The sequence below is a fragment of the Denticeps clupeoides genome, chromosome 10, assembly GCF_900700375.1.
Source record: "Denticeps clupeoides chromosome 10, fDenClu1.1, whole genome shotgun sequence".
Classification (NCBI taxonomy): Eukaryota; Metazoa; Chordata; class Actinopteri; order Clupeiformes; family Denticipitidae; genus Denticeps; species Denticeps clupeoides.
The window spans coordinates 9018092-9040940 of NC_041716.1; the positions used below are offsets into that span (position 1 = coordinate 9018092).

General features: G+C 42.5%; 3 protein-coding genes and 1 non-coding gene across 17 annotated transcripts; 3 read left to right on the forward strand and 1 right to left on the reverse strand.

The window, feature by feature from the left end:
- Positions 1-430: 430 nt before the first annotated feature.
- Positions 431-6253, forward strand: trim101 (tripartite motif containing 101). 7 transcript variants are annotated; one of them, XM_028994917.1, is made up of 11 exons: positions 437-871; positions 2213-2361; positions 2512-2689; positions 2765-2860; positions 3332-3565; positions 3645-3667; positions 3758-3882; positions 3968-4158; positions 4337-4735; positions 5036-5148; positions 5822-6253. In XM_028994917.1, the coding sequence occupies exons 1-10, from the start codon at positions 707-709 to the stop codon at positions 5120-5122; spliced, it is 1647 nt and encodes a 548-aa protein (XP_028850750.1). In that variant the 5' UTR covers positions 437-706; the 3' UTR covers positions 5123-5148; positions 5822-6253. The 7 variants fall into 7 exon arrangements, with proteins under 7 accessions (XP_028850748.1, XP_028850750.1, XP_028850751.1 ...); XM_028994918.1 differs by lacking the exon at positions 5822-6253 and adding an exon at positions 5470-5516; XM_028994915.1 differs by lacking the exons at positions 5036-5148; positions 5822-6253 and having other exon boundaries at positions 431-548; positions 672-871; positions 4337-5015.
- A 1081-nt stretch (positions 6254-7334) lies between these two features.
- Positions 7335-16887, forward strand: tpd52l2b (tpd52 like 2b). Of its 8 annotated transcripts, XM_028994921.1 has the most exons (10): positions 7335-7546; positions 8737-8885; positions 8986-9134; positions 9615-9674; positions 11114-11161; positions 12395-12496; positions 14055-14081; positions 14401-14445; positions 14717-14765; positions 15182-16887. In XM_028994921.1, exons 1-10 carry the CDS (start codon positions 7528-7530, stop codon positions 15266-15268), a joined length of 735 nt encoding a protein of 244 aa, XP_028850754.1. In that variant the 5' UTR covers positions 7335-7527; the 3' UTR covers positions 15269-16887. The 8 variants fall into 8 exon arrangements, with proteins under 8 accessions (XP_028850754.1, XP_028850755.1, XP_028850756.1 ...); XM_028994922.1 differs by lacking the exon at positions 14055-14081; XM_028994923.1 differs by lacking the exon at positions 9615-9674.
- A 627-nt stretch (positions 16888-17514) lies between these two features.
- Positions 17515-17586, reverse strand: trnae-cuc (transfer RNA glutamic acid (anticodon CUC)). Its single transcript has one exon. It is a non-coding gene; the product is annotated as a tRNA-Glu (tRNA).
- Positions 17587-18051: 465 nt separating this feature from the next.
- Positions 18052-19586, forward strand: ppdpfb (pancreatic progenitor cell differentiation and proliferation factor b). Its single transcript, XM_028994931.1, has 5 exons — positions 18052-18197; positions 18675-18767; positions 18860-18937; positions 19227-19320; positions 19435-19586. The coding sequence occupies exons 2-5, from the start codon at positions 18713-18715 to the stop codon at positions 19544-19546; spliced, it is 339 nt and encodes a 112-aa protein (XP_028850764.1). The 5' UTR covers positions 18052-18197; positions 18675-18712; the 3' UTR covers positions 19547-19586.
- The last annotated feature ends 3263 nt before the right edge of the window (positions 19587-22849 follow it).

Sequence of the window (22849 nt, forward strand, 5' to 3'; positions counted from 1 at the left end):
ACTGTACATTGCAACAATTTATATTGTATATAATCTTATAGCTATAATGAATAATTGAGCTTGAATTAATGATATTCGTAATGCAGTTGGGGTAAAATATTAGCAATAGCTCTTAATACTACAATAAAACCATAATATTCAGTATTTTTATATTGACTGGGTGTATGTATATAAACATCATATCAGATCTTAAAGATAGATTTTTAAAATGCAAATGTGACATAAACACAGGACTTTTTCCTGTGTACAGTATCCCCTACAGGTCCACCATATGGGTAACTGGAGAAGAAGCGCTGGCATCACAGGTCCTGCATTCCTCTTGTTTGCCATGTATGGGCTGAGCTGTTTAGGGGCAACCCCTGAGAGCGAGCCAGCAACCTGACACCCTCTCCACCCCCGACTCCAGCCAGGTCCCTGACCACAACTAACCCAGCAACAGACTGAAGCAGACAATCATTAGGGACACCAAAGGTGCTGTGGCTGTGTTTAGTTGGAGGACCATGCTTAGTAAGAGAAGCTGAGGGGTGGGATGAGAAAAAAAGGCAGCAGTAAGTGTGCAAGAGAGAAGGATCTGAAGACAGTGGGAGGGCTGATGCTTTCTGCCAAATCCTTGACATACATAGCTCTAGTGTCTCTCTCTGCCCACTCTCATTTGATTTCATCCACGGCAGGTCTCCACTCTTAGAGAGCAGAGAGGGACTGTGCTATGTCTCTGCCTCTGGACTTGTACTCCTTTCAGAAGGACCAGGGCCTGAACACCCTGGAGAAGCAGCTCATTTGCCCAATATGCCTGGAGATCTTCACCAAGCCCGTGGTCATCCTGCCCTGCCAGCACAACCTCTGCCGCAAGTGCGCCAATGAACTCTACCAGGTGTGTCTTCACATACAAACACGGTGTTGTGTGTCATTCCTTAGATGTGTGTTTAGACTTTGGCAGCAGCTCTAATGTTCTCAAAAATGTTACATGACAAAGGAATTGTGTGGTAGTGGCTACTGGCTACACACTTGCCTATGAACCAGAAGACCACAAAGTCCCAGGTTCAAACCCCACTTACTACCATTGTGTCCCTGAGCAAGACACTTGTCTCCAGGGGAGACTGTGCCTGTAACTACTGATTGTATGTCATTTATATTTACATTTACATTTACATTTAAGGCATTTGGCAGACGCCCTTATCCAGATCGACTTACAACGTGCTTTCATGTTACCATCGATGAAGAGATCGATTCTGGTTCACTAGGACCCCAACTATGAATACAATCTTTTTATTCACTATGTTGTAGATTCTGTACACAAGTTCGACAATAAGAAAGTTACAAGTTAATCTAAATATTCTTTAAAGAGGAAGGTCTTGAGCTGTCGTTTGAAAATACTCAGTGACTGAGCTGTTCTGACCTTGAGGGGAAGTTCATTCCACAAACGAGGGGCCAAGACGGAGAAGAGTCTAGATGAGTGTCTTCCTTTTACCTTCAGAGATGGAGGGACCAGGCGAGCAGTACTGGAGGCTCGGAGTATACGAGGTGAAGTGCGAGGTGTAATAAGGGCTGTGTCGCTCTGGATAAGGGCGTTGGATAAATGCTATAAATGTAAGTGTAAAATTCGTGTCTGTTAAATGACTGTTTAGCACTCAACACTGACCCAAGATCAGTATTCCCAACAAGGGGAATACCGGGGTGTAGAGGATTTAAAAATAACGATTCATGTGAAACTTTTCAGCACTGGGCTTTTGTAGCTTTTTGCCAGTGTCTTGTGTTCTGTGCTGGTCCCTGTGCATCATACAAAGACGTCTGAAACGTTTTCCTTATTTGTGTTGTGTGAGTCAATTCCAAGAGGAATCAAACCATTATGTTCAGCCCTAAAGTCCAGGCAGCTGAAGCCTATTAAAGACCCAACTATTTCAGGATGGCCTCTTTCATCTTCCATCCCCTTAGTTTTCTTAATTTCACTCCCTGTACTCCACAGGGAGGAAACTGAAGACATGTGTAGCTTCTCTGTCTTCTGCTGGAGTCTGGCTTGACACCTCTGTGACCTACAGTTGTTTACAAAATGAGTTCATACTGGAAATAGTTCATAACGAAACATTCAAACTTGATAATAAATCACAACACCAGTTGCTTAAAACGTGGTCTCTGGTCATTTTTTTCTCAGTCACCTTTCCATTCGCCTGCTTATTTACTGCATCTAAGTCGGCTTGCTAAGTAAGGTGTGTAGCCTTCTCTGTTCCAGGTGGGCCCTGGCGGACGCTTTCGCTGTCCATCCTGCCGACATGAAGTCGTTCTCGACCGGCATGGGGTTTACGGGCTGCAGCGAAACCTGTTGGTGGAAAATATCATTGACGTGTATAAGCAGGAGTCCATCAGGTGAGAAGGGAAAGTTCAGATATTTGATTGTATTTTAGCAACAATGAGGGTCAATTATGGACCAGTTTTAGACAATATTTGGCATATTTGCCATAGTTTTACACAATATTCTAACGAAATGATCAACGTTTTTTCTTGTGGTGGCAAAAGCTCCAGACCACCCCCTCCGAAGCCTACTGTGCAACTGTCCTGCTCAGAACATGAGGATGAGAAGGTCAACATTTACTGCATCACATGCCAGGTGCCCACCTGCTCTCTGTGCAAGGTGTTTGGGGCCCACAAATCCTGCCAGGTAGCTCCTCTGTCAGAAGTATACCAACAGCAGAAGGTAGGCATGTCCTGAATGAATTGGTGATGTTCATTTCATCCTCAAAGCATCCTCAAAGAAATGTCTACTTCTCAGACTGAACTCAGCGATGGTGTTGGTTCTCTGGTGTCTACAAATGACCGAGTCCAAGCCTTTATTGAAGAGCTACAAGAGATCTGTAGGAACATTGAGGTTAGTCTAGATGCAGCACAAAGGAAACTTTATCTTTTATTACTGTAACCCCTGTATGTAGGACAAGGAAAGATTTAAGAAGTTAATGCAGAGAGGGGAAGGCTGTTCCAGAGATGCTTTTTTGATTACACTCTGGAGGACCTTTCACTCCTGCACAGTGCAGTTGCCATGCCACAGCATGAGAGAACATCACTCTGTACACTACAATTTTGGTTTGCGTACCATATTTCCTCATCTTCCTCAGAAAATACATTGATTTGTATACTTGGTCAATGGGTTGTTGTGTGTCATGAGTCCAAGTCAGATCATTGATATAAGTTTCAAGAAATTTAAAGCCTGACCAATATACATTTTCTAGGGTCAATCATTTTATTTCTGTTCCAAGCCATGTTGTTTTCCTGACATGCACACCACCTCCCATTCATCAGCCATGTTACATTAGCCTCTAACCACTGGTTTTTCATCCTCCAGGAAAATGGCAGGACACAGAAACAGGCCCTGTGCGAGAAGTTTGAGCGCATGAGCACTATTCTGGAAGAGCGTCGGAAGATCATGCTGCAGCGCATCTCGTATGAGCAGGACGAAAAGACCAACCACACACACTCCTTGGTGCATGTTTATCAGGAACACGTAGAGGCCAACTCCAAGCTGGTAGAGACTGCAGTGCAGACCATGGAGGAGCCGGAAATGGCTTCCTTTGTTCAGGTATTAGACCCGTGGGAAATCTCTTCAGAAAAGAGTATCTTGCTTGGCTGATCATATATTTCTGGTTTTTGTTTTACAGAGTGCAAAGGAGCTAATTGAGAAGTAAGATGGGTTTTCATTTGTGCTGCATTTACTATTCCTCAATGAATGTAGATGTTTTTCTAATGTTAGCACTGTTGTTTGTTGATGAAGGGTCAATGAAGCAGCCGGTTCGTCCATTATGGAGTCTATTGAACCAGGCTATGAGAACATGGACCATTATAAAGTTGACTTCAACGCAGAAGAGCGAGTGCTCTACCAGCTTGACTTCATCAAAGGTGAGTCAAAATAGAAATATAATTGTAACACATTATTCCAAACTTTGAAGTTGAAAGTTTAACACATTTAATTTTTTTACTGAAGTGGAAGAAGAGGAGGTTTCAGATGAGATTGAAGCTCAACCAGATAACACACACACAGTGGATCTCAGTACAGATATGTCTGAGACAGCACCATTTCTAGAGCTTAAATCAGATGTTCGAGGACAGGCTGAGGGCTGTTCAGACCCTAAAGAAGAAGACCTTTGTGAGCCAACAGGCATGAGCTATCAAAAGGTAATCCAGGGATGCCGTGATGCATGCTTCTCTCCTGGAGACATGATTCTGAGAAGCTTTGCCTCTTTCTCAAAATAGTGGTCTGTTGTCCTTCTTTGTTTGCCAAGAACAGCAATAATCAGTATATAAAATGCCATACCAAATGTTTGAGTTGCTGAGAAAGTCTCTCTTTCATAAGGATGAGCCGCAGCAATGGCATGAGGAGCATGATGCAGGTGACCTGAGTAGGGAGAGCTCACTGGTAGACTCCAACACAGACACAAAGCTTTACCCTAGCTGGTACAAAGCCACCAGCTGGCAGATGGGCAGTCCTGGTCCTTCTACATCCAGGGAGCCAGTAGACATGCCTGATTGCCGTCCTCAGGTAGAAAGAGAGCCCGCACCCCAGCCTCATCCTGAACCAATTTTCCAGCAGCCCCTTCTGACATCACCATGGATGGGCAGCAGTGTTATGCCCAATGAGTCGGAGAACCCAACCAACAATTTAGGAGGGGATTCCTTAGAGGATTCCCAAGGATCTGGTGCCGGTGAAGGGACTACTGACAGGGCCAGCACTATAGCCTCATTTTCTCCTCAGGTCAGTCAAACATTTTTTTATTGGAGCATTCACTTTTGTCACCATTGCTGCCACTGTTTCATCAGGTCACATCCTCATCATGGCCCTCATTTTCTCACTTCTCGTCATGTCTTTCATTGTCTTCATCACTTTTCTGTTCTTTGTTGAGGGAAGGACCTGTCTTAGTTGACCTGTCATTTGACGCTGGCGTATGTGACACCAGTAGATGGTCTTTTCCTTAACTTGTAATTAAGTAGCATTGGTGTCTGCACTTGTGTCTGCATTTCATCATGTTCCTCCACTGCCTCCATCTCTTCATAGGCCATCAGCCTGGTCTTTTACTTCCTGGCTTTGATGATCATTCTTCAGAGAGTGTGGGGGCACATTCAGTGCTTCATTTTTACATAGCGGGAAAGGAGGAGTTGAGCGTCCAGGTACTATTAATATTAGAATGCATGTGATGTCTGAGGTAGTTTGAAAAAAAGATGAGTGGTTTGCTTCATGATGCAATGCAAGTATAATAATGTTGGATTGTCTGAAATAGCATTGCCAGCCTGAGTGTTTTGAGTGTCTTGTGCTACTAATATTCCCAATGTGTGTCAAATAAAATGTAGAAAGGGGACTCATTCCATTACATTTGGTCCAGTTCAAATGTACAGGACGGTCTCAGTCAGATCCTAGAAGCAGAGGGATAGCTACAGAAAGGAAAAAAGAAAGAAAGGTATTTAATGAATGTTCCCTCCCTCCTTTTCTAGGGTCAGCCTGTTTCACTGGGACCCCAGGAAGGGAGTGTGACGGATGAAAATGTTGAAATTTATGCACCCTATGACCCAAGTTGTGATGGCCCCTTGTGGCTCTAGGGTGACTTTGCAGGTAGGCAGATTAAAGAAAGGCAGTGAGAGAGGAACTCAGGATAAAAAGTGGACTTTCATGAGTGCCAGTCATTTTTATAAAATTAATGGAGAAATTGTACAGCCTAGCCGGGAATCTGTATTTCACACCCATTCAAGATGGTTGGTGCATCGTGTAATACTTTTGTGCCTGGTATATATGTATTTTTTTAGTCTCTATTGTTTCCAGATACTAACACCAATGTGCCTTCTGCAGGCCCAAAACCTTCCCGTGTCCAGTGAGTCTGCCAGGCTGAGCTTCTCCTTCTCTTGGTTGAACGCTCTCTCCAAAAAGAAAAAGTAAAAGGATCTGGTTCCAGGGTCAATCTTGAATCCTAATCGAGAAGACTCTGCTTCTATGTGTGAATGCTTGCATTGTATGTCCATGGTTTATTTTGGCCTATGATAACAAAATGATTTTCAGAATGGACTCTAATTCACTAGTATAAATCAGTGGGGTATATAAAAGCCTCAGAATTTTGTGATTGTCACACCAACCAGTGAATGGATGGATCTTGGATCTTGATTGGTGTATTATAGGGTACATGTCTTATGTTTCTAATATGTTTTAACATTTTTACATGTAATCTCATTTGTCAGTTATGTGTAATATTTACTTCATCACAAGAGTAATGAGCAACAAGTTGCATGGGGTTTCTTTTTGTGCTTCTTGTATATGAAATAAAATTCCCAGTTCTGTGTTTGGCACAATTCATTGGTCTCTAGCATGTCGATGCCCCATTTTCTTCTTGTGTACTGAAAGAGGGGTTAAAGTTCACTATAATCCACATCAAGACATCCCTGGAGTAGTAAGGACACATATATGAAGCAATAATATTAGTAATGAATTATAATTTTAATATTACTACTATGCTTGTTATAAAATTGTTCACAGCCTTGGAGAAGTTAACCCCTTTAGTTGTTTGCTACTGACATGGTTCGTGATCAGCTGACTTTGCTCTCTGCATTCTGACCAGGGTAGCCTGTCTGAGAGGTTTCATATGTCTGAGTTTATTCTTAGACCTTACAGGACTTTCACTTGCAGGTGCCATACTACTGTAATGAAAAAAATTAAAAGCCACCACATTTGCTTAAATCTTACCATCAACACGCAACAACTTTATATATTTAATTATTTAACCTTGACTAATTGTATGACCAGAATGGAAGCATATTTCACATGATTAAGCATTAACACACACACAGTACAGGCCAAACGTTTGGACACACCTTCTTAAATATTGTGTTTTCGTTATTTTCATGACCATTTCCCTGTTTTAGATTCGAGTTTCTTCAAAATAGACACCCTTTGCTCTGATTACTGCTTTGCACACTCTTGGTATTCTCTCGATGAGCTTCAAGATGTCGTCACCTGAAATGCTTTTCCAACAGTCTTGAAGGACTTCCCAGAGGTGTTTAGAACTTGTTGGTCCCTTTGCCTTCACTCTGCGGTCCAGCTCACCCCAAACCATCTCGACTGGGTTCAGGTCCGGTGACTGTGGAGACCAGGTCTCCACTTTTTTGTTAAGTACATAACTCCGCATGTGTTCATTCATAGTTTTGATGCCTTCACTGAGAATCTACCAACGTAAATGGTCATGAAAATAAAGAAAACACATTGAATGAGAAGGCGTGTCCAACTTTTGGCCTGTACAGAGAATAATCAAAACATATGATGGTTCCAGCGCAACGGAGCGCGCCGGCGGGCAGCATACGTCATCGAGGTGCGCCGGAAAGGGGAGGGAAGCTGGAAAGGCGTCGAGCTGAGCTGGCTGTGTCGCCCGACCGCTTGGCTCTGCCTGCCTCAGAGTGCTTGTTGTCGTGGGAAGTCGGTGAAAGAGTCGCGCAGGGTGTGAGCCGCTTCTTCCTTTTTTTTTACACCCGTTCGTCGTCACAGTTTCGACGGCCGCTCCTGTCGACGCCATGGACTCCGCCAATCAAGGTAAATAAAGGGCGTCGCGGGAGGAACAGTCGCGATAGACTGTCGCCAGTCGCGCACCGCGGACCTCCTGCCGGGCCGGGCGAGCGGGTGTCTTCTGGTTTAAAGGACGCCGTCGTGCTTCAGCGAGTTCGCGGGACTTCTGAATGCTGCTCCTGTGGCGTTGTGTTGGTTTCATTGCCAGGATGAAGGCGTTTGCTGGATCGCGACGCGCCGTAGTGGGCGGCTGCTGTTTCCGGCGCACGGTGCGTGGAAATGTCACGGTGCACGGTATACGCCCGGTGACCCGGGGGTCCGTTCGCCCGCGCCTGTCACAATGAAACCAGTTACCTGTAAGAATTTGGCAGGATGAGCGGACAGGGATTCATGTGGCAGCAGCAGCGCGTCCCTGCCATGTCGCCGGAGTGGCCCTTTCCTGTCGCGGCTCGTCTTTTTTTGAGAAGCAGTGCGAACCCGTCATGAGCATCTATTATTTTAATATATATACATCCTTTCTTCGTCTTGATTTTGTGCATGTAGCCATTTGGCTTTTTATATAAATACATGCATCACACCAAAAAATGTCTGTTGTATTTACAGTAGTGATGATATTATTTGTCCACAATAGCCGTAATCTTTCTTTCTTTTCGAAGTGCAGTGAGTGTTGTTAATAAATTGGTAAAGAATATAGTGCAACTGGTGACTGGAAACTGAAAGAAACCCGACAGCTTACGGGACAAAAGAAGATGGCGAATCCTACGAAGGATTCTCAGCGGGCATCTTGCTTCTTTGGACCAACGAATGTTCATTAACATGAATTGAATTAATAGCCTTATGTGCCGTGCTGAAGAATATGCAGCCTTGTCCTTTCTTCTCTCTGCTACCTGTAATTTATGCTGTAGCTGCGGAGCGGTCCGGTCTGGTGTCCTTGCTAAGTCAGCCTGTTTTGTAAGTGGACCTGAGCGCTTTAACGATTGTGTAAAAGGTTTCCTACTGCTCTCCATGGTCTAGGGAAAAGCTCTCGGGTTTAATGTCTCTCAAAGGTGCACCTAAGCGAGGCACATCATTGGTTCTTCCGTTCGATTCCTCAGGGATTATAGTTTTTTTTTTTTTTATTTACTTCCTGGCACACTGAATAGAAATTTTTTATGAACAGTCACTGGCATTTTTCTTGCTTTCTGTTTTTTTTTGTTTTTTTTGGCCGCGGGACCCAGATATCAATCTGAACTCGCCCAACAAAGGTCTGGGAACGGACAACCTGGCTGGCGTGCCAGTGGACGAAGCGAAAGGGAACGCTGCTGCAACAATTCCACCAGGGCTGACGGAAGAGGAGGCGGAGGAACTGAGGTCCGAGCTCGTGAAGGTCAGGGCTGAGTATGTGTCTCATGGACGGGGCGGCGAAGCTCTAATATTCAGAACTGTCTTCCGACTGTGTGCTTAGATGCATTTTCTGTCCTTCTCAGGTGGAAGAGGAAATAAACACCTTGCGGCAGGTGCTCTCAGCCAAAGAGAGGCACGCCACAGAGCTGAAGAGGAAGCTGGGACTCAGCCCGTTGATCGAATTCAAGCAGAACATCTCTAAAGGCTGGCAGGATGTCCAAACCTCACAGGCGTAAGTAGATCCTTCTGGAAACTCTCCACCCTCCCGGCCTGTCTGAAAAAAACGCAGCGCTTTAAATTTCCTCTTGCTGTTGAAGACCAAACAGTGAAGACCCAAGGCTGCCGTGCAAAGCCGGAAATGGAACGTCCGTCCTCCATGCTCACAGCTGCTTTTTTACTGCCGCTGCTTAACATAACCAAACAGAACAAACCGATTCCATCTCGTGCCCACACGCCAGCATATGGAAGTTTGTTGATTTCAATGTACTGAAGCTCTCAGGGGAATTTTTTTTTTTGCTGCAGCTCGAGTCACGGTGCATCATATGTCACGGTGTCACCACTAAAATTAGAGAACAACTTCCATTCACCAGTTATCTGGAGCAGCATAACTGGTCCAGGTAACTGGGGGCTTCGTGCGGTCCCATGGCTGTAATAGCACCAGCAGGGCTTCACTTGTATCATCTTTACCCCCCTCTTTTTTTCTTTTTTTTAGCTTCACGAGAACCTCTGAGACACTCAGCGTGTGGAATGAGAAAATGATTGGTTCTGATTTGTGAGTCCATTTTGCACGGAACCGGAGAACGATTGGTTTGCAATTGATTTGCCGTGGAAATGTAATTTTTTTGACTGGGTTTGAGTAAGTGGCACCATTTAGTGCTTCTCTGTGGTACTAATTTGTTGACTCGTTATTTAAAGAGGACGTATCCTTCATGCACCATTAACACCTAATTCTGTTTGACAGTGTTGGGATTAACCCTTTGTAACTGTTGCTATTCCACCAGTCTTTCTTTTCACTGTTCTGTTGCCGTTCTTGGCTGCAGTGGCCATAGTGGGAGGTTACGAAGCTGCATGCCCCAGTTTGGTTGCAGGAATTTCCTCTTTTTCACTTACAGTTTGTTGATGGCGTCTGAGTATCTGATTCATACAGACCTGGCGTCTTTTGTGTCATTTTCCCCACAACCTCCCCCTTTTTTTTTTTTTTATTCCACAGAAATTCAATTTATAGACTCCTAAAATACTTTTTCTGTTACGTAACAGCGAGATCATTGTAGAAAAATCGAAACCCACACATCACTTAAGTGTACTAAAGATTATCAGTGCCATAGTAGCTTTGTGCAGTTGTCTAGCTGCCCAGACGGACCAGACTGCCATGGGCCTGTGAGTTTTAGCACGTCTCCACAGCCTTCCACCTTCCTGCCCAGGCAGCCTGTGATTGGCCGAACACCGGAATGGAATGAGCGTGTGGGTTTGTACAGTAGAATGCTGAAGAAAGGCTGTTGTGTGTTCAGAGTGTACACTAGGGCGCTTGTGCAGACCTTGTTTTTTGTGCGCTTGACACGGAGGGGCAGTGAGGAAAAGGACATGGCGTGCTTGTTTTTTTGCATATTTTGCAGAATGCATTTGAAAAATCCTTTCAGATCATATTTATATCCAACCCGTTTTTCAGTCTGCCAGATATTCTGTGTGGCATCTCTGGCTGTAACTAATTTATTTGTTTGTTTATTCACGGTAAATGGTTTTGCCATTTTAACAGTTTGCTATTCGTCAGCACTGTGTGTACGTCTGCGCTGATCTGTTCTGATCCTTTCTTTGCTATATATGTTTGCTGAAGTGCTGTGTTGTGTGCATTATTATTATCTTGAGATGCTTCTTGCACAAGTTGTGTTTTGATGATTCAATTCCCAGCAGCCTTAACCCATTTGTTTACTTTGACAACATACTTTTTTAAAAAAATGATGTAATTACATACTAGGGCAGTATGTACAATATAGATATGAGCATTCATATTTTCACTTCAAAATCAAACTCATGCTTGGAAACGATGCATGAGCTTATTTTTGCATGTTAATTTCCTTGCATTTGATGCGCAGTGTAATAAATCTCGTGTTTCTTTTGGCCATATTGCTCAGTCCTATTGTATACATTTATTTATTTATAATAACAATTGATCATTTGAGTTATGATTTGAAATGTCACCCTGTCTGCTTGTAGATATGTTTCTGCATCTGCAACTCTGGATGACATTACCCATTCGGAAGTGTGAGTTGTTAATTTCTCATGTCTGTTTTGTATTTATGATATGTGTCCAATGTATTTCTTCAGCGCGCTGTTTGAAGGACTTTGGCTTTTTGGGTGGTGTTTACCTGACTCTTTGTTAACATTGTGGTTCTATATGCTCAAGGTGTTCCAAGCGTGGTGGTTTCTTTTTGCATGGGCCGAGGGTTGGAGCAAAGTGTAGAGTCTCAGCACTCTACCAGAATTTCCTGGCTTACTGAGTCATTGTGTGCAGTGGTTGAGCCCATCAGCTGCAGATTCTCTTTGTGGTGGTGGTCAAAGTAATTCCAGGTTGTCCTCTGCATGAGGTCAATATTTGCCTTTTGAGATGCTATGTTTTTATCCAGCCGCGAGCTTATACTTTACAAACAGGCTTCACCAGTCTGATTGCCCTTAGTTAAGTTTGTGAAAAGGGTGCATTTCCCCTTTTTTTCCATTATGTACCTTAATTTTCCCTTACATCGTACCTTTATTTAAATGTATCTACATGTGTGTTTTTGCACATGTGAATCTAAATGATTATTATCTTGTCAATTTAAAGCTATGGGGGTGACATTTGTCTCAACTTACATACACTGGCCTGGATAAAATCTTAGCTTTCCTAAATGAAGTTTCAGTTGCTGGAGCCCCCTCAGAAATATGCGTCAGCGGCGCTCCTCCGCTCTGCAGGATCCTGAGTCAGCATGTCGGCCACGCCACAAGTGCGCCTGGAAAAACAGGCCTGGGTTTTACCGGGGGGAGCATAACTAGTCAAAGTAAAATGAGTTACTCTGCTTGTTTTTTTTTTTTTTTGTAAGTGTTGACCTCACACCGATCGATAGGGTCTGCGGATGTGAGCAGCTCATTGGCGCGCATGATTGATGACGGGCATGGCTGATATTGATTTGGTAACTGAGCGGATGCGGTTCATGCAATATTGAAAAAGAATTAGCTCAGGGCATCAACTTTTTTTTTTTTTTTTTGTACCCATATTAATAAAAGAATAATTTACCTTTAATTCAATTTAACTACAAATTAATTTTAACATAATTGACAATTTCTGTCTTACCTAATTTGCGATTTATTCTATATATACATTTATTTTAGGCACTTAAACATATATAAACACACACACACTTTATCTTTGGTTAGATTCAAGCATCAGACCCGTATCTTTGGGTCTAAAGATGGTTCCTGTGTCTCTGTACCTCCATCTGTCTGTCTTTTTTCACTCGGCAGGTATAAGAAGACTCAGGAAACCTTGTCTCAGGCTGGACAGAAGACCTCTGCAGCTCTCTCCACCATGGGCACCGCCATCAGCAGGAAACTGGGTGACATGAGGTATCCTGAACGGCTTCCCTGGCCCTACAGGGCTGCGCCGTACTTCCTGTCATACGCTCTTCTGGACACATGCGTTTCCTGTCAAACTTCGTACTCATGCGTTCTCCCTGCATTATCTTTTGAGTCGTCACATTAATATTTCATCAGCGTTTTAAATAATAGAATTTACAGTACGGCTCAGGCGTTTGGGCCTGCCCTACCTTTAAAAAAACTATAATAAAACTGAAAGAGTGGATGTTGAAGTGTAAACATTCACAGTCAGTGTAAAAACTGTCCCTTGTCCTTACCACAACAGCACAGTTTCACTGCGTCCTTTTCAGCAATTTTTGGAAATAGCTTGTGCCTGAACCCTTCCCAACCTGTTTTCCAGCATGCAGGATTAATGTCGACGTATTAAACATTAGAGTAATATCTTACTAGAGAATATAAAGATTTCCAAGGGAGAGGACCCAGACGCCTGGCCTGTGGCGTGCTTGATATTTCTGTGATGCCGGTTATGAAACGCAGAACTAACGGCATGTGCCAGAGCAGGATGTGGTCCCCGCGCTGGCCATTGTCCAAAAACACAACAAGCACATTGGTCCGCAGAACCAGCAGCGCTTGTTCGTTGTGGGAGTCGTGCAGGATCGAGCCATCTGAACTCAACAGGGACTGTACCATTACATGTGTGTGTGTTGAGTTGTGTTGTGTTTGGGACCGTTGGTTACTTGATTTGTCATGTCGCATTTCAACAACAGCCCCCCACCCCTGCATGCTCTCTGGCATCTCTTCTGCTTTCCCCACCCTCCTGTTCCTTTCCAGGTACTGTAACACTTTTCAATTAGTTCCCGGTTTGCGGCAATCTGAGTAGGTGGCGCGTTCTGCACATTTCTCTATTTTCCTCTTTTCATTTTTTATTTATTGGACAGTTTTTGGGGTGTCAATTTATTAACTGTTGGTAGTCTGTCAGGTAGACATTCCAATACAAATTCCAATACAAATCAGTGACAACTAAAACACTGTTTATCTAAGTGGGAAGAAAATTAGTTAAAACCCTCAGTTTAACACTGTTCAAATATTGATTTGCTTAAGCCATTTATCTCAATTTCCTAGTTTTCATTAAAAAAATTACATGTCTGAGAATATATCCCTGTTACCTCAATGTTCTCTATTTGTTGCTTGTAGGTCATTTATTAGTTTACTGAGTTGGGTGAGGCCAACCCCCAGTTCTTGCAGCACATCTCTAGATCATATCAAATGTCTAGCTCTCAAATCAATATGAAATTAGCACCTCTGACATTTCCATCATTATTGTTCTAGTTTTACACGGAAGAGACCTTTTCCCAGAGTTACAGTTTGGAAGATGGGGAAAAGCTTAAAGTTATTTTCACTGCTACCTAAAACATTACACAGTACAGAAAAACGATAATGAATTCTGCCTTTTGAAATCTTTCTCCTGTTTTTAGCATTTTGTAATTGCTGCCTGACTTCTGCCTGCTGCTTTCTGCCCACCTTAATTGGTTATGTTGTTTTTTAATTTTTTTTTTTTCCTTTACTGCTGCCTCCATTTGGTCTACAGAGCTCTACCTTTCTCCCATTCTTTTGGGTAAGATTGATGGGTATCATGTAAAGTACATTAAAATAGACAACAGAATTAATTTTTGATGGACAATTTAGCCCAAGAGCGATCACTTGTGTTGCCTTTTGGGTTTGGATTGAAAATAAGACTTATTTCAGTTTATTTTGCCCCGAGTGGCTAACCTTGCATGGCTAAAATGTGGTTTAAACAAATAATTTAGAAGCAACCACCAAACTGTCTTGTGGTATGCAATTTAACTGGGTGACATCATTGCTCTGGGTGTTCTTGCTTGCTTCTTTTTTTTTCTAACATGGCCACTCCTTCTCTTCCTTTAACGCACTCGTAGTACCAACTACTCCATTCGCCACTCAATAAGTATGCCAGCTATGAGGTAATGTACCCCGGCTACACCATGGGAGCCCATTTTCTTTCACTCTGCCACTGTTAGCTCTTCAATATTTAGTAATGTCTAGAGCTAGAGTTTTGTTATGTAGCCCTAGTCTTACAAACTGTATCAACTGATGCTTTTAAAACTAAGTCCTTAATTATACCTTTGCTGTATGGAAGATTCCATTTAAACTATGTCATAGGCTTTCTTGAACTGTGTAGTTATTTTATGCTACCTTAAGTTCTGGTAAACTGTCAATGTTTCACTTTGGCAGGAATTCGCCAACTTTCAAATCATTTGAGGACAAAGTTGGAACCCTTAAGGTAAGATCCTCTCAGTCTATTAGCAGACATTTTCAAATCAATATGACAAATCTGGATCAGAGGTCAGTTCTTTTCTTCAGTTTATTTTTACCTGATCCAGCATAGCCAACAAAAGATTTTATTTATTCATAGTGGTAGTTTATTAATTCATTCATTTTAATGTGTTATAGCATTTACCCACTTGTTGGTAGTACTAGCCCGGTATCTGGGAGTATTTGTAAACAAAATTTCTCATATTAAGTACAACTTTGTGCCATGGATAATCAGGATATTTGGTTCGATTGTAGAACAGTAGCAGAAACTGCCTGCATTTCACATTACGTTGTAGGATATTGTCCTTTAATGTTCTTCATTTGTCATTTTAATGCCAAGTTCTTTCTTACATTCACCATATCTCCACATTCTCCTCTCCTCAGTCCAAAGTGGCTGGTGGGAGACCTAACGGAGAAGGTGTCCAGTCTCCAGATGGGATGAGCCCGGCACAGGACAATCCCCCTTTCTGAAGCTGTGCTCCATTCAGACTGTACAGTCACAGCATCTCTGCTCCACCTCCACCACCATCACCACCCCTACCTCCTCCAGCCATTCACTGTTCTCCCTCTGCACCCAGCCTTGAGCTCCTGACCCACTAAAGCATGTGCTCAACACACCATTCAGACAGCGCTGCAAATTCACCAACACCACATCACCAGTTGACAGTTGTACAAAGCTCAATACCTAATAAAAGATCAATAAGGTCAATACAAATGCTAAAAACCATTTTGTATTATAAACTATTTTACACAGCTTTGCATAATGTTTTTACATAACTTTTATCTATATATAATAGATATATATGATCTATATTTAAACTGTACTGCCAAGCAGCTTTCTTCAGTAGGTAAGGGGAACTCGGCATTAATTAATCTTAAAAAAAAAAAAGGCTTAAAGGGAAAGAGGAAAGAAATTGAAGAATTAGTCAAACATATAAGAAAGGAAATGGTCACAGTTGTCTTCACTGCTGACTACCATTTTTTTCCACGTTGTTTTCGTTGAAGTGTGCAGTGTGCAGCGCTGCTTTTGCTGTACTCCTGGTGAATGTGGGATCGTTCAGCCTTATTTTCTCACCATTTGGCTTTGTCGATTTTTGCTGGTTGCAAAAACATGCTTGTGTTTGTGCCATATCGTACATAAAAGTGACCTGATACACATTTGAGCCAAAAATTATTCCTACCGTGACCAGTAGGTTTCCTCTGGTTTGAAAAGACCTCAGCAGATATCAAAAGATGAGTGTGTTTTTATCTCTCTGGGATTTTGAACAACTACAGTTGGATTATAATGATTCTTTCTCCAAGAATCATTACTATTCGGTGGCTATATTTAATGTCATTGACATGGCACATGCTTATGTGATTTTTATTATAATTATTTTTTTTTATCCAATTCGGCAGGGGGTTATATAATTTGCAGCTTTATTGTAAGTCACTCATCTTTGGACTGATCAGTTTCACTCACACAACAGCACAACATGCCAAATAATTTTAAAAAAGATGTCACAAGTGTCACCTCTTACTAGTGAAAATGCTTATTCTTGTGTGGAGGAATCAGGCCATAAAACACTGAACAGAAGTAGCCGGTTCATGTTCATCTCACAAAGTTAGACATTACTGCAGTGTGCAGGGTATTTTGTCCAGCTGCCACATTACACTCTGCCTGGAATACATTTTTATTTGCCCTCTTTGTTCACTTTTGTGATCTCTTTTTCTTCTTCACCTGTGGCGATATGTTGAGACAGTTTGTAGATTTTCTTTTTTTTTTTTCCTTGCCTCTATTTGATTATCATAATTACTAGCCATTGGTGGAAGCTCATTCTACTGGGATTCACTTACAAAGCCGTTGTAAGTATGAGCAACTAGTTTGTGTAGAGCGGGGGAAAGAGAATTGTAGTCCTAATTCCTTGGGAGCCGTGGGTTTATGTAAGATCAGCATGTGATCGCTGTTGTAGGGGCTAAAGACACCCTAAAGCTTTAATTTAGGTGTTCAAAGAAAAATCTCCCAGTTTGGGGAACGACAAAGTAGAGTAATTTGCATTTACATTTCTGTTATATATGTTTGGATATAAATAAAGCATTCCTTTAAAGAATCAAGTGTTTCATCATCCCTCTACTGTGTCAGGAATAGAGGGGGTTTTTTTTAATTGAAAAACTATACTTGTAAGTGCCATGGACCATGGGCACCAGGGTAACAAACATTTCAATGACCTTCTTAAACATCTGCAATTATCCTTATCTAAGTAATAATTCAGTCGTTTGCAGTTAAGCCGCCATCACAAGGTGGGAGGTACTTTAAAGTCATGGAAAGTGTACATTCTATAGAAAAGTTGGACATGACTGCTCTCAGACCTGCGCCGAGTGTATGTGCCGTCATTTGACCACACGATGGCGCAACTTCTCCGCAATGTTTACAGTGATTCACGTGCTGTAAAGTTTACAGCGTTCATACATACACAAAACATCCGAAGAAAATAATTATATCCTGCGGAATATCTTATCCATTTCATGTTCTGTTGTACGCTGGTATTATGTAATAATTATTATATTAGCGTAAATGTCATAACAATACCACGTGCTCGTACGTGCAGGAAAAAGCATCAAATTTTAAGGCTTATATTCTAAACTGAATGAAACTTCTCAAAAAACAAAGAAATGGCCAATAACTGTGTACATATATTAAAAGTGGTAATATTCTTGACGCAACCCAAAAAAGGAAGTTCCCTGACCGGGAATCGAACCCGGGCCGCGGCGGTGAGAGCGCCGAATCCTAACCACTAGACCACCAGGGAAGCTGTCGTCTTCTGTTTCTACGGTGCCTTTTATTTTGTCCTGTTTTGCTGAGAAAATTGTGTGGTTATTTTGGTGGTGTTTATTAAATGTGGTGGTTCTCAGACATGGCTCCTCATATTATCCATTGTCTTGGGTTCCACACTGGCGAGATAAAGAAGGCCCCCACTGGAGGGCTCTTGGGTGCCGGTAAAATTGCAAAGCCAGAAAAATGCGAGCGTGGGGGGGGGCACAGAGTTCGTTTCTATATGGACCATGGGCACCATGGTCCATATAGGGGCGCAGACGTTCTTGCGCTGCACCCCCGCCGATTATTCGCAGTCCGCACGATTCTCTCCTCACCGCACCAGTCCAAGCCAGTTTTGGTGGCTTGGAGGCCCCGCCCCTGCCCTCCTGTCATTCGCGGGTGCCCCGTGACGTCACCGCGGCTATAAACTAGCGGAGCGCCTCACGTCCCCTCAGACCATCCTGCGGGTTCCGTGGTCGTGGAGCGTTTTCGCCACCCAAAACTTTCTTTCAAATGGGCCCCGTCGCCTAGCGTTTACCCCCCCGAGCCTATCGCCTAATGAGCCGTGAAGGGTGCTAATTAACATCAGCACGAGCGGTTTGAAAGGTAGGTGACGTGAATACTTATTTAAGCGAACGTTTCTGGGTTTTTTCGTTTTTGTTATGGTAGACCACCTCGTCATGACCGTCGCCATTCAGCCTCAGCGCCTTCCCCCGTCTTCTTTAATTATGTCAACGTTTAACGCTATGGGAATATTTCATACAGATTTATTTAACACGTGTGTGTGTGTGTCCCTTCATTTTCTTCCTCACATCTTTCGATGTAAACAAAATGGTGTCTAATGTTTTTGCTATTTCTGGTGTTCCGTTATGCAGTGTATAGAAATGAGAAATGCTGAAACATAAAGGAAATGACACATTTCACGTGGTGTGATCTTCTACCACTCATTTTGCTTAGAACAAAGGAAACTTTTATTTATATATATATGTGTGTGTGTGTGTGTGTGTGTGTGTGTAGACATTCTGCATTGTACGGTAATGAAGAGGTCATTCTTTTCTCCTCCTCTTTCTTCCTCTCCTCCAGGGTTTCCATCTAAGGCACTTTTCACCAGCATCTGAGAAATGGCAGCAATTCCAGCCGGCGGCTCCCTCGTTGCAACCCACGACTATTACCGAAGTATGCAGCTGGTGCTGTGCCGCTATTCTCCTGCTGTGTGCATGTCAGTATACTTTAGAGGTGTAGTTTTATGGATAACCCGTTTTTTCCAGGGCGTCTGGGCTCTACATCCAGCAGCAGCTCTTGTGGCAGTTCGGAATACAGTGGGGAGGTCATTCCACACCATCCAGGTACAAGTTGCCTTTTTTTAAAATTTCCCAGTCACAAGATTATGGATTCGGGTTTGAACTTTATTTATTTGTTTTATTTATTTTATATATATATATATATATATATATATATATATATATATATATATATATATAATATTTTTTTTTTATATATATATGTGTGTGTTGGGGGGGGGGTGTCTGTGTGACCATCAATTGGTTAGTTTACGGATTCACATCTGGCGTGTATTCAGAAGTTTTTCTGTAGTCATGTAACATGAGAGATTACTTTATTAAATTTCCTTCCCAGGTCTGCCCAAGCAAGATTCAGGCCACTGGTGGTCCAGCTTCTTTTTCGGAAAGCAGACTGGAATGACCACTGTGACCGAGGAGGCGCAGCAGAAGTAAGTGTGAATCGGCATAGTGACCATTTTAGGAGGGTAGTTTTGAACCTTTTCCCCCAAAAAGACCAGATCGTGCAGGTTTAGTGACAACCTTGCTGTTCCGCTCTTCTGCAGGACTGGCTTGGTGAATGTGACCAACGGCCAGGTGATGTGTGTTGCTCAGGAGATGGTGATGAAGCGGCAGGCCAGTGAGAGTAGCGACGCGGGGAGTCCCCCCCTTTCATGAGTCCAGCACGGTGGGGGGGCCAACGCTAGGGGATGGAGATGGCTCTTTTTTTTTTTTTTTTTTTTTTTTTTTTTTTTTTTTGTCTTGTCCCAATCAGTAGAACAGGGCACTGTTTCCCAATACATTTGTAGGACTAAGGTCATAATCACCGAAGAGGGACGATGCAAACTGTCTCTCATCCATCCATCAGTACTACAGTGGTTTTGGGGAAACTCGACCCAGGCTGCTTTAGTATGTGTGTGTGTGTGTGTGTGTGTGTGTGTGGTTTTTATTTTTAATTTTTTTGTATTTGTATTTTATTTTTTGTAATTAAAAGAAGAAACAGCCTTTTTGTACATTTTTACACATCTGTAACACCGTGATTGATACATGTTTTTTTAACTGCTTTTTTTTCATGTGATCACACTGTGCATTTCACCTGGATAATAAAGTAATCCCAAGCAGCCTATCTGCCTTGTTACTGTAGTTTATTGGGGGTGGTTCACTGTTTTGCTGTTATTTGTATGCATCAACATATTCTCTTCCCACCCGGTGTCCTGACTTTAGGTATTTAATTTATTTTGGTGAACACCTGCACACACATCCCACATCATGAATTACACAACATCGAGGGCAAGCTCTAAATAGCTCTCTTCCTAGAGAAGGCCTTTCATGCATCATCACCACTCCAGCCATGAAAGAGCAACGTGCTCTTCACATGAGAGGAGAAAGAATAGTTTCCTCATCTCACAAAACCTTCTCCTATATAATATTTATTATTATACTGACTGAATGGTGCACTTTTTATTCTTTTACGCTACAATACACAATAAAAAGAGCATGCCGTTTGGGTAAAGGTTTCAGGCCAAAGTGCACTGCTCTTTATCCCCTTTCCATTAGAGCAATACCAGTCTCTCTAATTCACTTGCACTTTTTCCAGATCACTAACCAGTATCTGTCCGCTCTGCGGTGCGCTGACTGCTCTTTTCTGCTGCCTTTACCATGCCAGGCAACAGGTCGGCAGCAGGGGCAATGGGGCTTTGAGAAACACAGCAGCTGGACTGTTGCCCAGAACCCATTAGTAAAGTGGTGCGTTAAAATAAACCAAGAACCTTCTCCGGGGTTCACAACGAGCGGGAAAATAAGCTCTCACTGGGGATGTGGATTAAAACTGCAGGTTTAGATTGGTTGTATAATATCAGGAATTCAGTTCTGTCTGTATCTGTCAATAAATTGACTTTTTAGCCAGATTACACCAAGTGGCTGTAGGTGTAAGGAAGGGGTAACAAAATTAAATGCCCGGTCATGCAAACGTAGATACGAAGACTATTGTGCATAACAAGGAAGGAAGGGTGGGCTGGAAATCCTATCCTTTCTGACCGAAATCCTCCTCTACCTCACAGAAAGACTGGCTGTGCTCTTTTTGCTGGAGGATGACGAGGACGGACACTTCACGGCAATGCTGATGATCCATCCTTTGGTCACTTTATCAGAGAGACCTGAAAAGAAGGAGAAAGATTTGAACACATGAACCATCCACTAGAAAAACATTATAACACGCAAGATGTTTTCCAATGTATAAAATAAATCGATTGTCTGCTTTGTCGCTGACACAATAGAATAGTCAAAAAGTCATCTGTCTGCTTAATATTAGAACAAAAACTGTTTATATGGCAATAATGAACGTGGCAACAATCTGAAGCTGTGCCATATGATTTATAGTAAAATAAAGTGTCTAATTATAAAACAGGTTGCTCTAAACATTTCGGAATATGATGAGACTTAATAATGTCTGGCTATACCAAAACCAACATAAAAAAAAGTGAATTCATATATTTGAACATATTCCGAGTGGTGACGGTGTGTACGGTTATGTCAGGAAATTATGGCGTGTCAGTGTTTGTGAATAACTGAGTCTATCTGGGTGATTATTTATTAAGTGTCTGTACCTTGGTCTATGGACGTTGTGACCCATACAGTCAACTGCCTCTGTTTTGATTGCATCAACCAATCAGAGTGGCCGTAAACAGCTTTTATGTCCGGTGAGCTGTTGATGCCTGAAAAAGAGAACCAGAGTTCTTATCGTCTTTTTTTTTCTTTCACCATAAAATCTCTTAACAGACTCTGTTCGCTGCCAGATCACATTCATTAAAGGGTGCAGCTCATCCATCGGAAACTGCTATTCACCTGATAAGCTGCCCAAACATTTATTTTATACACAAACGTACACGATAACGATAATGCGCTGTTAAACGTGTTTACCTGGCTGCAGAGTAACATACTGTAATTTGCCCGAACAATGGGCTCAGCATATAGAAATCATTCATCCACACAAACACACAGATATGTTGATGATTCCCAGGATAGAGGGACACCGCAAGAGAAAATCTCCGACCTGGACCCTCCCAAGTTAACCTTTTTTTCCCGTTACTGTGAAAAAGGGGAATTTGCCCTACATATAGCACAGCTCAGCGAGACAGACAGTTAGATAGATACTTTATTGATCCAGAGGGTCATTTTGCAACTTGTTCTGGATTTATTTCCAAACCCAAATCTGATTCTGTCATGCACTCCCTTCGTGCTCAGGTAAAAAGTGGGACATTATGTCCAGATGACCTTGGGTTGTTTCCAGACCTCACAAAAACGACCAACTCTGGACCACGCGCCACGTGTGCCCCGCACAGACCACCACTCAAAAGCTATCCGCATCAGAACCAGATGGCCAAAAATAGAAAAGCCTTACTGCGGTAAAAGTGATTTCTGGCGAGGAGGGAGGCTGGCGAGTTGACGGCGGCCATGGACTTGTCTGCCGGGAATTTCAGCTACCTGGAATAAAAGAGATTCAGATGCCAAAGGGGAGCCAGGATTCACCTGTGAACTTTAGCTCTGTTTGTTGATCTCGCTGATTGTTGAAACATACTAGTGACATTTCATGGAAGACCATTCAACAAAACTAATGGAAAAGAAAATCGGAATGTTTCATTCAACTAAGCCTAGACATATAAAGTTTTCCCATTCTGATTCTGAAATGAAATGACAGACTGCACACACACCCACACACACTCACACACAGGCTTGGGAATGAACAATAGACAGCAGGTAAATTACTATGATGGCCAGAGTACAGAGTAAACAAATACATGAGGACAAATGTCCCCGAGTGGAAACGTTGGGACATTCTGTGTTGACCAGGACATTAAATTCTGCAAGTCAACAGGACAAAGGCAGACCGTTGGGCTAAAAAAAGGCAGCGCTGTTAGTTTTGGACAAGTTTATCTCTTCCTATCTGATGTGATGTGAGAGTCTTCGAAAATATTTGCTTAT

Excerpts from the sequence above, each read along its gene's own strand:
- trim101 (XM_028994915.1), top strand. The coding sequence starts at position 707 with ATGTCTCTGCCTCTGGACTTGTACTCCTTTCAGAAGGACCAGGGCCTG. Across the intron at positions 2,690-2,764 it reads AAGTATACCAACAGCAGAAG|ACTGAACTCAGCGATGGTGT; the intron begins GTAGGCATGTCC and ends TCTACTTCTCAG. Across the intron at positions 4,159-4,336 it reads CAGGCATGAGCTATCAAAAG|GATGAGCCGCAGCAATGGCA; the intron begins GTAATCCAGGGA and ends CTCTTTCATAAG.
- tpd52l2b (XM_028994921.1), top strand. Across the intron at positions 8,886-8,985 it reads TGAGGTCCGAGCTCGTGAAG|GTGGAAGAGGAAATAAACAC; the intron begins GTCAGGGCTGAG and ends TGTCCTTCTCAG. Across the intron at positions 14,766-15,181 it reads ACAAAGTTGGAACCCTTAAG|TCCAAAGTGGCTGGTGGGAG; the intron begins GTAAGATCCTCT and ends TCCTCTCCTCAG.
- ppdpfb (XM_028994931.1), top strand. The coding sequence starts at position 18,713 with ATGGCAGCAATTCCAGCCGGCGGCTCCCTCGTTGCAACCCACGACTAT. Across the intron at positions 18,938-19,226 it reads GGTCATTCCACACCATCCAG|GTCTGCCCAAGCAAGATTCA; the intron begins GTACAAGTTGCC and ends TTTCCTTCCCAG. Across the intron at positions 19,321-19,434 it reads ACCGAGGAGGCGCAGCAGAA|GACTGGCTTGGTGAATGTGA; the intron begins GTAAGTGTGAAT and ends GCTCTTCTGCAG.